The sequence below is a fragment of the Procambarus clarkii genome, chromosome 5 (genome assembly GCF_040958095.1).
Source record: "Procambarus clarkii isolate CNS0578487 chromosome 5, FALCON_Pclarkii_2.0, whole genome shotgun sequence".
NCBI lineage: Eukaryota > Metazoa > Arthropoda > Malacostraca > Decapoda > Cambaridae > Procambarus > Procambarus clarkii.
The window spans coordinates 13,470,978-13,488,318 of record NC_091154.1 but is presented as its reverse complement, the minus strand read 5'-3'; the positions used below and the strand labels follow the sequence as shown (position 1 = coordinate 13,488,318).

At 46.0% G+C, this 17,341-nt stretch overlaps 1 protein-coding gene across 3 annotated transcripts in view; it reads left to right on the top strand.

The window, feature by feature from the left end:
* Nucleotides 1-16,006, top strand: part of LOC123764034 (zinc finger CCCH domain-containing protein 13) — a 24,866-nt gene extending 8,860 nt beyond the window's left edge. For 2 of the 3 annotated variants that reach the window (XM_069339554.1, XM_045751500.2), the window contains 2 exons: nt 8,838-9,050; nt 9,763-16,006. In XM_069339554.1, the coding sequence (XP_069195655.1) occupies nt 8,838-9,050; nt 9,763-10,701 (1,152 nt within the window). In that variant the 3' untranslated portion in view covers nt 10,702-16,006. The remainder of the gene's footprint in view (nt 1-8,837; nt 9,051-9,762) is intronic. The other variant, XM_045751529.2, reaches the window with a different exon arrangement.
* Nucleotides 16,007-17,341: the final 1,335 nt, after the last annotated feature.

Genomic DNA, 17,341 nt, shown 5'->3' with positions numbered 1-17,341 from the left:
AAGCCTGGCCTCGGGCCGGGCTTGGGGCGTAGAAGAACTCCCAGAACCCCATCAACCAGGTACACTCCAGATATTGACCTCTGAACAATGACCTTGATCTGACGTAGACTAGTCCTACAGCTGACGTCACCATAATTAACATGAACTGGACAATTACAAAACCAGACTAACACTTAAGTGGTGATTTTTACACATAAAAAATGACTTATAAATAAATAAAAAATGAGCCCCTGTGTGACACGCCATAGAGCCCCCCACGTGACACGCCATAGAGCCCCCTGTGTGACACGCCATAGAGCCCCCTGTGTGACTTGCTATAGAGCCCTGTGTGACACGCCATAGAGGCCCAGGCATCACTACAGTGCCGGGAACCTCTCCGTGGACCGTTCTTCCTATACTGTCTGGTTTGCATCATCCCGCCCTGCCTCTTGATCCATATTTATAAACTCTGCATGTTAGCTTGCTCATGATGTGTTAGCTTGCTCATGATGTGTTAGCTTGCTCATGACGCGTTCTCTACGATAGTGATTTAATTGAAATCTTCATGTGTGTTGCACAATGAAATTACAAGACAATGAAGTCCCTCTGAGAAAATATGGAGACCGTACGTTGGAATGGATCTAACATCCCGGGGCGCCTCAGACACACACACATTACCAACTGGACTATGGTCGGCTGAGAGGTATCTCTACCACAAGTCCTGCCAGAATATTGAGCTCATCATGACTCAGTGTGTAGTGTGTGTGCTTGAGAAGGGGGCCGCTTACCTCCCATTGTTCGTCTCCTATGTTGACCAGACCACACACTAGAAGTTGAAGGGACGACGACGTTTCGGTCCGTCCTGGACCATTCAAGTTCGTCTTCTATATTTTTTACCTGTGTGTTGCTGCCACCTGCAGTGAGTTCCGTAAATAAGGGATATTGAACATGACTTTCAGCCCTGGCGTTCACTGACACTCTAATGGTGTAAATGATGAAAATTCACTTCTGTGTTTTGCAAAAGTTCACTTACGTACCAATTAAATCTTTGCACTGCTCCACTTGCTATATGAAATCACCGTACTACCTTGTTCTACCTTGTTCTACCTTGTACTACCTTGTTCTACCTTGTTCTACCTTGTACTACCTTGTTCTACCTTGTTCTACCTTGTACTACCTTGTTCTACCTTGTTCTAACTTGTTCTACCTTGTACAACCTTGTACTACCTTGTACTACCTTGTTCTACCTTGTACTACCTTGTTCTACCTTGTTCTACCTTGTACTACCTTGTTCTACCTTGTTCTAACTTGTTCTACCTTGTACTACCTTGTTCTACCTTGTTCTAACTTGTTCTACCTTGTACTACCTTGTACTACCTTGTTCTACCTTGAACTACCTTGTTCTACCTTGTTCTACCTTGTACTACCTTGTTCTACCTTGTTCTACCTTGTTCTACCTTGTACTACCTTGTTCTACCTTGTACTACCTTGTACTACCTTGTACTACCTTGTTCTACCTTGTACTACCTTGTACTACCTTGTACTACCTTGTTCTACCTTGTACTACCTTGTTCTACCTTGTTCTACCTTGTACTACCTTGTTCTACCTTGTACTACCTTGTACTACCTTGTACTACCTTGTTCTACCTTGTACTACCTTGTACTACCTTGAACTACCTTGTTCTACCTTGTTCTACCTTGTACTACCTTGTTCTACCTTGTTCTACCTTGTTCTACCTTGTACTACCTTGTTCTACCTTGTACTACCTTGTACTACCTTGTACTACCTTGTTCTACCTTGTACTACCTTGTACTACCTTGTACTACCTTGTTCTACCTTGTACTACCTTGTACTACCTTGTTCTACCTTGTACTACCTTGTTCTACCTTGTACTACCTTGTTCTACCTTGTACTACCTTGTACTACCTTGTACTACCTTGTTCTACCTTGTACTACCTTGAACTACCTTGTTCTACCTTGTTCTACCTTGTACTACCTTATTCTACCTTGTACTACCTTGTTCTACCTTGTTCTACCTTGTACTACCTTGTACTACCTTGTTCTACCTTGTACTACCTTGTACTACCTTGTACTACCTTGTTCTACCTTGTACTACCTTGTTCTACCTTGTACTACCTTGTACTACCTTGTACTACCTTGTTCTACCTTGTACTACCTTGTACTACCTTGTACTACCTTGTTCTACCTTGTACTACCTTGTACTACCTTGTACTACCTTGTACTACCTTGTTCTACCTTGTACTACCTTGTACTACCTTGTACTACCTTGTTCTACCTTGTACTACCTTGTACTACCTTGTACTACCTTGTTCTACCTTGTACTACCTTGTACTACCTTGAACTACCTTGTTCTACCTTGTTCTACCTTGTACTACCTTGTTCTACCTTGTTCTACCTTGTTCTACCTTGTACTACCTTGTTCTACCTTGTTCTACCTTGTACTACCTTGTTCTACCTTGTACTACCTTGTACTACCTTGTACTACCTTGTTCTACCTTGTACTACCTTGTACTACCTTGTACTACCTTGTTCTACCTTGTACTACCTTGTACTACCTTGTTCTACCTTGTTCTACCTTGTACTACCTTGTTCTACCTTGTTCTACCTTGTACTACCTTGTTCTACCTTGTACTACCTTGTTCTACCTTGTTCTACCTTGTACTACCTTGTTCTACCTTGTACTACCTTGTTCTACCTTGTACTACCTTGTACTACCTTGTTCTACCTTGTTCTACCTTGTACTACCTTGTTCTACCTTGTTCTACCTTGTACTACCTTGTTCTACCTTGTACTACCTTGTTCTACCTTGTTCTACCTTGTACTACCTTGTTCTACCTTGTTCTACCTTGTACTACCTTGTTCTACCTTGTTCTACCTTGTACTACCTTGTTCTACCTTGTTCTACCTTGTACTACCTTGTACTACCTTGTTCTACCTTGTTCTACCTTGTACTACCTTGTTCTACCTTGTTCTACCTTGTACTACCTTGTTCTACCTTGTACTACCTTGTTCTAAATTGTTCTACCTTGTACTACCTTGTTCTACCTTGTTCTACCTTGTACTACCTTGTTCTACCTTGTTCTACCTTGTACTACCTTGTTCTACCTTGTTCTACCTTGTACTACCTTGTTCTACCTTGTACTACCTTGTTCTACCTTGTACTACCTTGTACTACCTTGTTCTACCTTGTACTACCTTGTACTACCTTGTACTACCTTGTTCTACCTTGTACTACCTTGTACTACCTTGTTCTACCTTGTACTACCTTGTACTACCTTGTACTACCTTGTTCTACCTTGTACTACCTTGTACTACCTTGTTCTACCTTGTACTACCTTGTACTACCTTGTACTACCTTGTACAACTCCCAGTAAAGTCGTTATTCAGTAAATAGTACGTTGTTCTGTCCTGTTTTAGTGAGCAGACGCTACTCTACTCGGCTAATGAAAAAGTAATGTAAATAATAATTTTCTGTAACCTAATTTTCCCATAAAATCCTAAACAGAACACTTGAAGACTGGTGTAGTAACAGGTGTCCGAACACCTGCTTCACACCCAGTGTCCGGACACCTGCCTCACACCCAGTGTCCGGACACCTGCCTCACACCCAGTGTCCGGACACCTGCCTCACACCCAGTTTCCGGACACCTGCTTCACACCCAGTGTCCGGACACCTGCCTCACACCCAGTGTCCGAACACCTGCCTCACACCCAGTGTCCGAACACCTGCTTCACACCCAGTGTCCGGACACCTGCTTCACACCCAGTGTCCGAACACCTGCTTCACACCCAGTGTCCGAACACCTGCTTCACACCCAGTGTCCGGACACCTGCTTCACACCCAGTGTCCGAACACCTGCTTCACACCCAGTGTCCGGACACCTGCCTCACACCCAGTGTCCGGACACCTGCCTCACACCCAGTGTCCGGACACCTGCCTCACACCCAGTTTCCGGACACCTGCTTCACACCCAGTGTCCGGACACCAGCCTCACACCCAGTGTCCGAACACCTGCTTCACACCCAGTGTCCGAACACCTGCTTCACACCCAGTGTCCGGACACCTGCTTCACACCCAGTGTCCGAACACCTGCTTCACACCCAGTGTCCGAACACCTGCTTCACACCCAGTGTCCGGACACCTGCTTCACACCCAGTGTCCGAACACCTGCTTCACACCCAGTGTCCGGACACCGGCCTCACACCCAGTGTCCGGACACCTGCCTCACACCCAGTGTCCGGACACCTGCCTCACACCCAGTGTCCGGACATCTGCCTCACACCCAGTGCCCGGACACCTGCCTCACACCCAGTGTCCGGACACCTGCCTCACACCCAGTGTCCGGACACCTGCTTCACACCCAGTGTCCGGACACCTGCCTCACACCCAGTGTCCGGACACCTGCTTCACACCCAGTGTCCGGACACCTGCTTCACACCCAGTGTCCGAACACCTGCCTCACACCCAGTGTCCGGACACCTGCTTCACACCCAGTGTCCGGACACCTGCCTCACACCCAGTGTCCGGACACCTGCCTCACACCCAGTGTCCGGACACCTGCTTCACATCCAGTGTCCGGACACCTGCCTCACACCCAGTGTCCGGACACCTGCCTCACACCCAGTGTCCGGACACCTGCTTCACACCCAGTGTCCGGACACCTGCCTCACACCCAGTGTCCGGACACCTGCCTCACACCCAGTGTCCGGACACCTGCTTCACACCCAGTGTCCGGACACCTGCCTCACACCCAGTGTCCGGACACCTGCTTCACACCCAGTGTCCGGACACCTGCTTCACACCCAGTGTCCGGACACCTGCCTCACACCCAGTGTCCGGACACCTGCTTCACACCCAGTGTCCGGACACCTGCTTCACACCCAGTGTCCGAACACCTGCTTCACACCCAGTGTCCGGACACCTGCTTCACATCCAGTGTCCGGACACCTGCCTCACACCCAGTGTCCGGACACCTGCCTCACACCCAGTGTCCGGACACCTGCTTCACACCCAGTGTCCGGACACCTGCCTCACACCCAGTGTCCGGACACCTGCTTCACACCCAGTGTCCGAACACCTGCTTCACACCCAGTGTCCGGACACCTGCCTCACACCCAGTGTCTGGACACCTGCCTCACACCCAGTGTCCGGACACCTGCCTCACACCCAGTGTCCGGACATCTGCCTCACACCCAGTGTCCGGACACCTGCCTCACACCCAGTGTCCGGACACCTGCTTCACACCCAGTGTCCGAACACCTGCTTCACACCCAGTGTCCGGACACCTGCTTCACATCCAGTGTCCGGACACCTGCCTCACACCCAGTGTCCGGACACCTGCTTCACACCCAGTGTCCGAACACCTGCTTCACACCCAGTGTCCGGACACCTGCTTCACATCCAGTGTCCGGACACCTGCCTCACACCCAGTGTCCGGACACCTGCCTCACACCCAGTGTCCGGACACCTGCTTCACACCCAGTGTCCGGACACCTGCCTCACACCCAGTGTCCGGACACCTGCCTCACACCCAGTGTCCGGACACCTGCTTCACACCAAGTGTCCGGACACCTGCTTCACACCCAGTGTCCGGACACCTGCCTCACACCCAGTGTCCGGACACCTGCCTCACACCCAGTGTCCGGACACCTGCTTCACACCCAGTGTCCAGACACCTGCCTCACACCCAGTGTCCGGACACCTGCTTCACACCCAGTGTCCGGACACCTGCTTCACACCCAGTGTCCGGACACCTGCCTCACACCCAGTGTCCGGACACCTGCCTCACACCCAGTGTCCTGGAGTACGTCGCAGTTCTCCAGCCCACCAATGGTTCACCAGCCCACCAGTGGTTCACCAGCCCACCAGTGGTACACCAGCCCACCAGTGGTACACCAGCCCACCAGTGGTACACCAGCCCACCAGTGGTTCACCAGCCCACCAGTGGTTCACCAGCCCACCAATGGTTCACCAGCCCACCAGTGGTACACCAGCCCACCAATGGTTCACCAGCCCACCAATGGTTCACCAGCCCCACCAGTGGTTCACCAGCCCACCAGTGGTTCACCTGCCCACCAGTGGTTCACCAGCCCAGCAATAGTTCACCAGCCCACCAGTGGTACACCAGCCCACCAGTGGTTCACCAGCCCACCAGTGGTTCACCAGCCCACCAGTGGTTCACCAGCCCACCAGTGGTACACCATCCCACCAGTGGTTCACCAGCCCACCAGTGGTTCACCAGCCCACCAGTGGTTCACCTGCCCACCAGTGGTTCACCAGCCCACCAGTGGTTCACCAGCCCACCAGTGGTTCACCAGCCCACCAGTGGTTCACCAGCCCACCAGTGGTTCACCAGCCCACCAGTGGTTCACTAGCCCACCAATGGTTTTCCAACGTCAAGAAAACGGTCAATTTAAGTGTCCTCTCCTAACCTAACCTAACCTAACCTAACCTATCCCAGGACTCAAAACAGAAAACGGAACCATACGTCACTTTCGCGAGTCACCTCCGATTACGACAGTTTTGTAGCTAATGTGACGCATACGATCTAAACGCGGCGTTGTTTATAAGAGGACATGTTGGGTTGCCAGCCATAGCAATGTCTCCGAGTTTCATTACATTCTTAAACAAATTCTTCAATTGGTTTTATGTGTCTCATTGTATTACTGTTGCAAGTGGTTGTGACAATGCCTGTAGCCAGCATGCTAAAAGTGTCAAATGATTTTAATATATAAAAAGTCTTCAAGTGTGTCATGAGCAACTTACAATCCATCAAAATGCATAAGATTTCATTGTTTTAAAATTAAGTTTTATTTTTTATAATAACTGTCCTTAATATAATCAGTTTAATTATATGTTTTTTCACTGCAACAGAGAATCTTGGAAAGGATTTTCCTTGATAAAGATTTTCTCCTTATCTGCCTTGTCCTCTTATGCATGAGTGCATGATCTTGATGTCTAACCGCATGTCGACGCACAGAACGCTCACTCTAAGAGGTCATTTAGTCGGAAGGTCAGTCGTAGGCTCAGACCTGGGAGTACTCACGGTGGTCACAACAACATAGTCGCCTTAGCAGGTGTAGTAGATACGTGATAACCAACTCTATGAAGGGTTTAATATGCGTGTGTACACTAGGGGTGATCGGTTATATCCCAGCAGACACATTATGTTGCCACAATGTTATAGTCTTGAAACTTTTACATTTTAACAATGTGATAACATTTAAAAACGTTATAGATTCGTTGTGTGTTTTGTGTTTAGTTACTACATTAGTGTTCATTGGGAGGGAACACCCATAACATTGTCCCGGACAGGAAGCCTCTTTAGGTGTTCCAAGGACACCAGGATCCAACCTTCCCCCCAGGAGGCTGCTCATAGCTATTGCCTAGCTCCTAGGTATGTATTTACTGCTAAATAAACAGCGGCATTACGTGTAATGAAACGTGCACGCACACACACACACACAACTCCTCCTACATGGGAATCGAACCTGAGACCATTTGGTTGTGGGATGACGTTGGTGAGAAACACATCGGTGTGCGTGTAGTGGTAGGGTGTGTTAGGGTTAAGAGGAACAGTGTGTCAGTGTCACGTGTTCACTACTAGCAAACATGCAACTCAACAATGGCATGTTATATTGCCACAATATTGTACAAATGCTAATCTATTGTTCAGTCCCAGCAAACACACAACGTAGCAATGGTATGTTATGTTGGTACAGTACTGTATCAATGGTATGTTATGTTGGTACAATACTGTGTCAATGGTATGTTATGTTGGTACAATACTGTATCAATGGTATGTTATGTTGGTACAATACTGTATCAATGGTATGTTATGTTGGTACAATACTGTATCAATGGTATGTTATGTTGGTACAATACTGTATCAATGGTATGTTATGTTGGTACAATACTGTGTCAATGGTATGTTATGTTGGTACAATACTGTATCAATGGTATGTTATGTTGGTACAATACTGTATCAATGGTATGTTATGTTGGTACAATACTGTATCAATGGTATGTTATGTTGGTACAATACTGTATCAATGGTATGTTATGTTGGTACAATACTGTATCAATGTAAAATGAGTTGCTGAGTCACATCAAGAACACAACATAACAATAGTATGTCATGTTGCTACAATATTGTGTCAATTTAAATAAGAAAGTTGTGGCTAGACTGTCTCTGTGTTTATTCGGGTGAGAGGAAGTGCATGTGCTTGAGGGATGGTAGTGTGGACGAGTGGGAAAGAGCGTGTAGTGTATTCAAGTTCTAAACTGCTGGAAAAGATTGAGTACTTACCTCCCTCCAAGACAGCAAAGTGTTGGACAAAGATTTATAAATTATAAAGGGGGTTTATAGTGTTTTAACACTGCTGTTTTGCTCAGGAATAAATAAATGAATAAAAAGTAGCATGTAGAGAAACTGCCACTAATGAATACATCACAAATTGGTGTAGCGAGTTACATGCAACCACCACCCCTAATGTTAACTCTTGTCAGCAGTTAAGCCAGATTCAGTGAGTAGACGTAAGAAGAGCTCAAACCTGACAGTCATAGTAGCCCAGTCCTGGTGCCACTGCAACTACACTTAGTCTTAAAATGTTGTAGTATATGTCCCAGCCAAGATCTCTTTTCCGTCACCAGGTCCGTAAGAGTTGAGCCAGGGTAATATGGCCCAGGGTGCCGGATACTTAAGACGACCATTCATGTGTGTGTGTGTGTACATGCATGCATGCATGCTTGTGTGTGTGTAAGTGCATGCTTGTGTGTGTGCGTTGGGTTGCGGGGCAGAGAGCGCTAACAATCCTGACCCCCACGTCTCTCCAGGCTGCTCCCGCCAAGAAGAAGTCCCCCAAGAAGAAGCGGGCGTGGCCGTGGGCGCTGCTGGGGCTGCGGGGTGGTGGGCGGGGGGCGTCTAAGGTACCCCAGGGGACTGCAGCCCCTCCTCCAGGGTCCTCAAGGGCCTCCTCCCGGGCCTCCTCCCGCAGCTCCCACCGCCCTCGACGACCCAGTGTGAGGGCCTCCAAGATACGCCGTGATGTGAGTCAGTCTCTCTCTCTTTACCCACCCTTTTCTTCACTTGCTGTTGTGCCCAACCTATACCCCTAAAGCTCATCTTACCACCAACATACACACAATACAGCTGCACATTCAGAGTGGCAACACTACACCCACCACAACACCACAACACTACACCCACCACAACACCACAACACCACAACACCACAACACCACAACACCACCATGATGACGTCCACATAACACTGGCTGCTCTACAGTTGTTTCTCTCACAACTTTGATACTCTTTTTCCCACCCAGTTATTTCCCAGACATTGAGAGTTGTTAAGCCATTTATCACTCTGTATTTACCATCACTATTATTACCTTTAGTCACGATAAGAACTAATTTTCTTATGTATCACATTATTGACCGAATTGTTCGTTAGAATTATGAGCATTGACTTTGCATCTCTCTCTGGACGGTCTTGGCAGATCTTTCTTTCTGTTTTCTGCAATACTGATGCCTATATTTGTTTGCTTATTAAACCGAGTTATGATGATTTTAGTTAGGATGGTTGTGTTGTTGGTGAAGTTGTGGCAGGAGGAGGAGGTTATAGCACGTGTTTGGGGTGTCCTGTGGTTAGACTAACAGGTGAAGGCGGACTAACTTGAGGTAGGAGCATGTCTGGGTGTCAGGTGTTTGTGTGAAGGCTGGAGTATAGTTTGATGAAGATTGTTTTCTGTGTTGCAGGGCCAGTCTGCGTGGCTCACAAAGGAACGTCAACAGCAGCGGGAACAGCAGCAACAGCTGGAGCAGCAACAGGGAAGGGAGAAGGATGTCTCGCCGCCGCCACCACCATGGCAGACGTCGACACTAAACCGCGCTGAGCTCCGGGCCAGGAAGGGTGCCGCCCCCTCAGGAGAAGATCGTGGTTACTCCACTGTCCAGAGACCTACCACGAGAAAATTTTCAGCGGAATCGTCAGCGTCGTCAGGCGGGGCACCGCCACCAGCGCCTTCTCAGGTGACTCGTACTACCAGCTTCAAGCATCGTTATTTTGGTGACACTGATATCGAAAGTAACCACGGAGGTGTGAGCGCAGTTGGTGACTACCGCAGCTTGCCTAACCGTTCTTCTAGGTCGACCCACAAGAATGCAGGGAGGGGCCGCAGAACAGCAAGTGGACCCAGGGGCATGTCTCCGCCAGTGGTGGGCTCAGCAGGCAGCTCCCTGCAGAGTAGTGAGAGTGAGGTGGATAGTCATGGGGGATCACATGCCTCACGTGCCTCACGCGCTTCACACGTGTCGACAGGGTCCAATAGATCAGTGTACCTGCATGCCACCGCCATCGCTGATATTCCTGTACGCCGTGGCCCCGATGATGCCCCCAGCGAGCGTAGTATTAGCCGCCAGACCAAGAAGGTGTCGCGTTCATTCTCCTTACTTGCTCCCTGGAAGCCTCGACACTACCGGGAAAAGTTTGAGGTTGAATATGACAACAGAGAGGTACGCGAAGCACGTGGTCCTGACCCACACGCCAGCAAGGGCGCCTTGCCTCCCAGACCCCCACGGCGACCTCCACATGACCCTAATGACAAGAAGGTCAACCGGTCGCAGAGTGTCTACAAAGACTCACGCCTCGCCACCTGGCTCAGGCGTCGAAGGAACAAGGAGGCCAAAGGTATCTGATACCGGCAACAGCAGAAGTCTTGGTGGGTGGAGCGGCAACCTCTGCAACACTCCATACACGCACACAGACACACTTGCACATAAGCACACAAACACACCTAGGCTTAACTTAGCTTGCTTCACAGTCAAAACAGCCTTTCTCCCTCTCTGTTTCTCTCTCTCTCGCTCTTCCTTCTCCCTCTTCCTTTCTCTCCCTCCTTCCCTACATCATGTTCCACATTAATAATGTTAAGCTTCATTAACACAGTTATCAGTTGCCACTGTTTGTAAATATGTCGATAACAAGCTATAACAATCTGTCCTGACTTGTAATTGATCAAGTTACATCTCAGGATCCAATACTAGAAGAAGGTAAGGTTAGGTTTGCACAAGTGACAGATATCAGTATTTTTGAAGTCGGACCCCCACAAAACAAAAAAAAATGATTATATTTTAATTTACATTTTCTGAGAAGACTCGGAACTGCTGGTAATGTCAGACCTCCAGGTGAAAGAGGGATTAGTCAAGCGTAGCAACACAGATTCCCTTGAGGAATGTCATGGAGTTTGCTTGAGAGAGATGAATGAATTCCTGACGCTTGCTCAGGAACCATGTGTTGGTGCATTGTGTATTAGTGTGTGTGTGTGCGCGCGTGTGTTGTCCCGATAATGACGAAACTTCTTAAGCTCTTCGTGTACACTTTTTATTCTGCCACTTTTCTCTGTATTGCGTGCATGTGTGTGTGTGTGCATGTGTTTTGTTCGCTCCTCGCCTTGATATACACACAATTATTCTGAAGGTCCCAGCGCGTCTGCTCTGCTACCTTTCCATTCAAGAGGATAAGGTTAGAGAAATCATTTCACTTTTTCATTATCAAGCTCATGGAATTGGTAAACAAGAGATTTTCTGGGTGAAGATTGTAGACCCAAGCTTCCTGCACCTGCAGTTGAAGTCTTGTGGTGATAGAGTTGTAAACATCCTCACATTACCGAGATGAAAACTCTCCTGCAACAGGTAAAATACAGTTCAGGATTGTTCAAAGACGGCATATGGCGATTGGAGCAGTGTAAAGGTTAAGTGAACATGAACAGCTTAGTGTGATAAGATTGCCGCTTAAATGCCGCCTTAATCAACAGTGGTTTTGACATGCATGTCGGTGGAGCATAGTTTAAGACTTGTGTTGATGACATAGAAAATTTGCAGAAAAAACGTGAATTGCAAATAGTTTACTTTTAAATAATTATTGTATTAAAATTTTTAGACAGACCAAAAAAAGAATTTATTTGGTCATAAAACTTGAAACAATTGCTAAAATTAAAAAAGCCTACTATATAGTGAACTGAAAAGGAAATTTCTCTTGAAAATTCTAAACAAGAATGAGCAGTGTGTAGACCAGAACAAGCGGTGACTACACCAAAATTAGTTGTATTTGCAGAGGAGTGATGTTTACATGGTGCTGAAAACTGAACCCAGAATTTCATGACCTGAAAATTCATTTGCATTTTTTTAATTGTTACTTTTACCATGATATAAGTCAAGCATTTTATTATTACGTTTTCTTTGCCACAGATGTCCCACGCTTTTGTTTTGTGAGTTAAGGAATATTGGCGGGCTATTGTGGACATGGGTAGTTCACTATTACTGCATAACTACAATACAGATGCAGTGTTATAACTTCTTCATATATTGTTTCCTATTAATACACCCAATGCTGAGGGTCATTAAGGTGACGTCGGAATAAAGGGGTTACAAAGCAGCCATCAAAATAACTACAATGCGGAATTTGTGCAGATGGAACGGGCGAGCTAATTACATATACATGTAATGTGGAGTTGTGAGGATGGGACGGGTGCAGGAATGTGGAGTTGTGAGGATGGGACGGGTGCAGGAATGTGGAGTTGTGAGGATGGGACGGGTGTAGGAATGTGGAGTTGTGAGGATGGGACGGGTGTAGGAATGTGGAGTTGTGAGGATGGGACGGGTGCAGGAATGTGGAGTTGTGAGGATGGGACGGGTGCAGGAATGTGGAGTTGTGAGGATGGGACGGGTGCAGGAATGTGGAGTTGTGAGGATGGGACGGGTGTAGGAATGTGGAGTTGTGAGGATGGGACGGGTGCAGGAATGTGGAGTTGTGAGGATGGGACGGGTGCAGGAATGTGGAGTTGTGAGGATGGGACGGGTGTAGGAATGTGGAGTTGTGAGGATGGGACGGGTGTAGGAATGTGGAGTTGTGAGGATGGGACGGGTGCAGGAATGTGGAGTTGTGAGGATGGGACGGGTGCAGGAATGTGGAGTTGTGAGGATGGGACGGGTGCAGGAATGTGGAGTTGTGAGGATGGGACGGGTGCAGGAATGTGGAGTTGTGAGGATGGGACGGGTGCAGGAATGTGGAGTTGTGAGGATGGGACGGGTGCAGGAATGTGGAGTTGTGAGGATGGGACGGGTGCAGGAATGTGGAGTTGTGAGGATGGGACGGGTGCAGGAATGTGGAGTTGTGAGAATAATTAAGAAGTTAAAGCCATTGAGAGAGCGGTTACTTAGCAAGATTTTGCATAAATATTTTATTATATTTTTTATACGTGGGTTGTGGAACTATTATTAAGAGTATTTTATATGACCCGAGAAATTTGTTTTCTAAAGAGAAGGGCATAGGATTTTTTTTTATAGTATGTGTACTACCGTTCTTATAATAAAATTATTATTTTGGTTTAAATGAAGATTTTATTACAATTTCAAAATATAGTTTATTAAAGTTTCGATTTTTTTGTTTGTGTGTGGTGTATAGAGTTTAGTTATGTGAGCTGTAAAGATAATAACAATTATTTTATTAAAATATAATTTTTACAGTTTTATACAATTTTATAAAGTGCATTTTCCTTTTAAAGAGTCCAATATGGCAACACTAACTGTTGCCAAATTGTGCCATTTATTTTAGTTAAAATGGTTCATTTAATATATTATAAAAACAGAAACTTGAAAATAAAATAAACTTGAAACTCCTGTCTGTCAGTTTTTTAAGAAAATCTAACATAGACAAAAACAAAATATAATAAAATAAATGCCACAGTCTGTTCGTCAGTCGGTGTTGCCAACAGTCTGTTCATCAGTCGGTGTTGCCAACAGTCTGTTCGTCAGTCGGTGTTGCCAACAGTCTGTTCGTCAGTCGGTGTTGCCAACAGTCTGTTCATCAGTCGGTGTTGCCAACAGTCTGTTCGTCAGTCGGTGTTGCCAACAGTCTGTTCGTCAGTCGGTGTTGCCAACAGTCTGTTCATCAGTCGGTGTTGCCAACAGTCTGTTCGTCAGTCGGTGTTGCCAACAGTCTGTTCATCAGTCGGTGTTGCCAACAATGGATACTGACAACGGTCCACAATTCCTAATGTTTTGTATAGATTATGAGACTATATAGTTTATACTGAAGGAATGTATAGTTTATACTGAAGGAATGTGTTTTGTGAATCTATAGTCAAGTTTTAATGTGTGAAGGTTTAGTCGTTTTATACATGTTGCCATAATTGTTTCTAGAGAGAATAACAACATATACTTGTTGCCATTTGTGTTAGTATGCATTCGTGTATTAATACACCTTGGTTCAGCTAAGCATAACCTGATAATCAATACATTAAGTGAATCCTGCTCTTGTCAGTGTAATCGAGTCTGACTTGAATTGTTATCCATTCATGCATGGAATGGATGGATTACATCCATCCATTTGAGTCAGAATGGATTGATTACATCCATGCAACTCGAGTCAGAATGCAGTGCAATCCAATCTGACTCGAGTTGCCTCGAGTGAGAATGCATGTATGTATGTGGTCAGTGTATCGGGGCAGTCTCCCACATATCCAACCTGTCCTCTTACAAATTATGTCTGAATTTGGCCGTTTGCCCGTATGGCCGAAAATGGACGTAATTTGAAAAGGAAAAAATAATTGAAAATAATTTTTTTTATTTTTCAAGACAGTAAGTTATGGGTCCTCTGGTAGGTTAGAAGGGCTGGAAATTCTCCTAAAGTTTCAAAACGTCATGAAAAACTTTACTTGATAGTTTCCTTTCCTAACCTTATCAAGTAAGCCAGACGACTCAAGCAGAAAACTGGACAGTACATCACTTTTGTGAACAAATTTCATTTCAAATTACGTCCATTTTTGGCTATAGCACGTAGCGCGTACGAGCGAAAAGTGACGTTAAGAGGACAGGTTGATGAGCGACATCAAATAACGGGTACGACCCGTTCAGTGTAGCTTGGACACCTCAGTGTAATGGTGACTCACAATGTGATATTATCTTCGTAGTTGAGTCATTCATCTTAATCTGGCCATTGCGCCTGAAGATGGTTATATAGAATGTGGGACTTACCGTAGCCCTGATGCTTAGAATGTTAATTACCCAGTGACCACATATATCAGCGGGACGTTAAATCAAAGGTATTGACCTTAGTTCCACATTGATTCCACGTTAATATGACGTTGATTCCATGTTACTCCAGACTATTGTAGTCGCGAGGTATTGTCATACTGAGCATACCTCCAGACTATTGTAGTCGCGAGGTATTGTCATACTGAGCATACCTCCAGACTATTGTAGTCGTGAGGTATTGTCATACTGAGCATACCTCCAGACTATTGTAGTCACGAGGTATTGTCATACTGAGCATACCTCCAGACTATTGTAGCCCCGAGGTATTGTCATACTGAGCATACCTCCAGACTATTGTAGTCCCGAGGTATTGTCATACTGAGCATACCTCCAGACTATTGTAGTCACGAGGTATTGTCATACTGAGCATACCTCCAGACTATTGTAGTCCAGAGGTATTGTCATACTGAGCATACTGTAGTGATCAAATGGGTTCATTCAACAAGTATGATCCTGCTACTGTATTCATCCTTCAACACGCTATATACTTAAGATTCTACATTAAAAAAAAAAAAGTATAATCAAAAGATATATATTTGAAATTGTGATGTTTATGTACGTAGAAATTGGGGTTTACTCATTAATGTAACATCTCTTTAAGGCAGTAATGACTCACGTTTCTTAGGATGGCTATATATTGTAAAGAAAAATATACATATTTGTGTTTTATTTAGTTTGAAAAAATGTGTGTATATGTACTGCCTTGGTGAGATGTAGTGCGCTGCATCTGCTAATTATCTTGTGACTGTATTATGTATTATTTTATTTTTTTTGTTGCAAATGCTCCCAATGGGATCCTATTTTCTGTTATTATATTCCCTTGAATAACACACTAAGTTCTACAGTCATAATTCTCAATGCCGAAAGCAAAAATACATTGTAAATAATCATAATAAATACCTTAACTTGATCCATTTTTATTGTTACCCCTGAATACGAAAACTGAAAACTTGTGTTTAACAGAAAACGGGTAAACAGTTTACCAGGAGTATGGCTTTGTGTTGTTGGTCCGTCGTCAAGCATTTGGTTACTGTCTTATATATGCACAACATTATACACCTTGATGTACACCCCTACATGTACTCAACTAGATGTACTCTCCTATATGTACTCTCTTAGATGTACTTTCCTAGATGTACTCACCTACATGAATTAATCTAGATGTATTTGCCTGTATGTGCTTGTTATGGCCCCTATGGACCAGTAACCGGGTTCTCGATGTTATGACTCTTTTTATAGTATCCGACCCCAAGTCGGCAGTATGCTGTCAAGAACTGGTTGTATAGTGCAATAGAAAACGGGGGTATGAACAATACACTATTCCTTTCATAATATATTTACACTTTCACCAATAGAAATATATATTAGATTAAATAGATTATAACTACACGTATATACATTAATGTCACTTTCACGCAAGACACTACTACGTTGGTAGTGTTCAACTGCAGTGTTTCCCTCGCCCAGTACCGTGTACAGTGTTTCCCCTTGCCCTGTACCGTGTACAGTGTTTCCCCTTGCCCTGTACCGTGTACAGTGTTTCCCCTTGCCCTGTACCGTGTACAGTGTTTCCCTCGCCCAGTACCGTGTACAGTGTTTCCCCTCGCCCTGTACCGTGTACAGTGTTTCCCCTTGCCCTGTACCGTGTACAGTGTTTCCCTCGCCCAGTACCGTGTACAGTGTTACCCTCGCCCAGTACCGTGTACAGTGTTTCCCTCGCCCAGTACCGTGTACAGTGTTCCCCTCGCCCAGTACCGTGTACAGTGTTTCCCTCGCCCAGTACCGTGTACAGTGTTCCCCTCGCCCAGTACCGTGTACAGTGTTCCCCTCGCCCTGTACCGTGTACAGTGTTTCCCCTCGCCCAGTACCGTGTACAGTGTTTCCCCTCGCCCTGTACCGTGTACAGTGTTTCCCCTCGCCCTGTACCGTGTACAGTGTTTCCCCTCGCCCTGTACCGTGTACAGTGTTTCCCCTCGCCCTGTACCGTGTACAGTGTTACCCTCGCCCAGTACCGTGTACAGTGTTTCCCTCGCCCAGTACCGTGTACAGTGTTTCCCTCGCCCAGTACCGTGTACAGTGTTTCCCTCGCCCTGTACCGTGTACAGTGTTTCCCTCGCCCTGTATCGTGTACAGTGTTTCCCCTCGCCCAGTACCGTGTACAGTGTTTCCCCTCGCCCAGTACCGTGTACAGTGTTTCCCTCGCCCTGTATCGTGTACAGTGTTTCCCTCGCCCAGTACCGTGTAC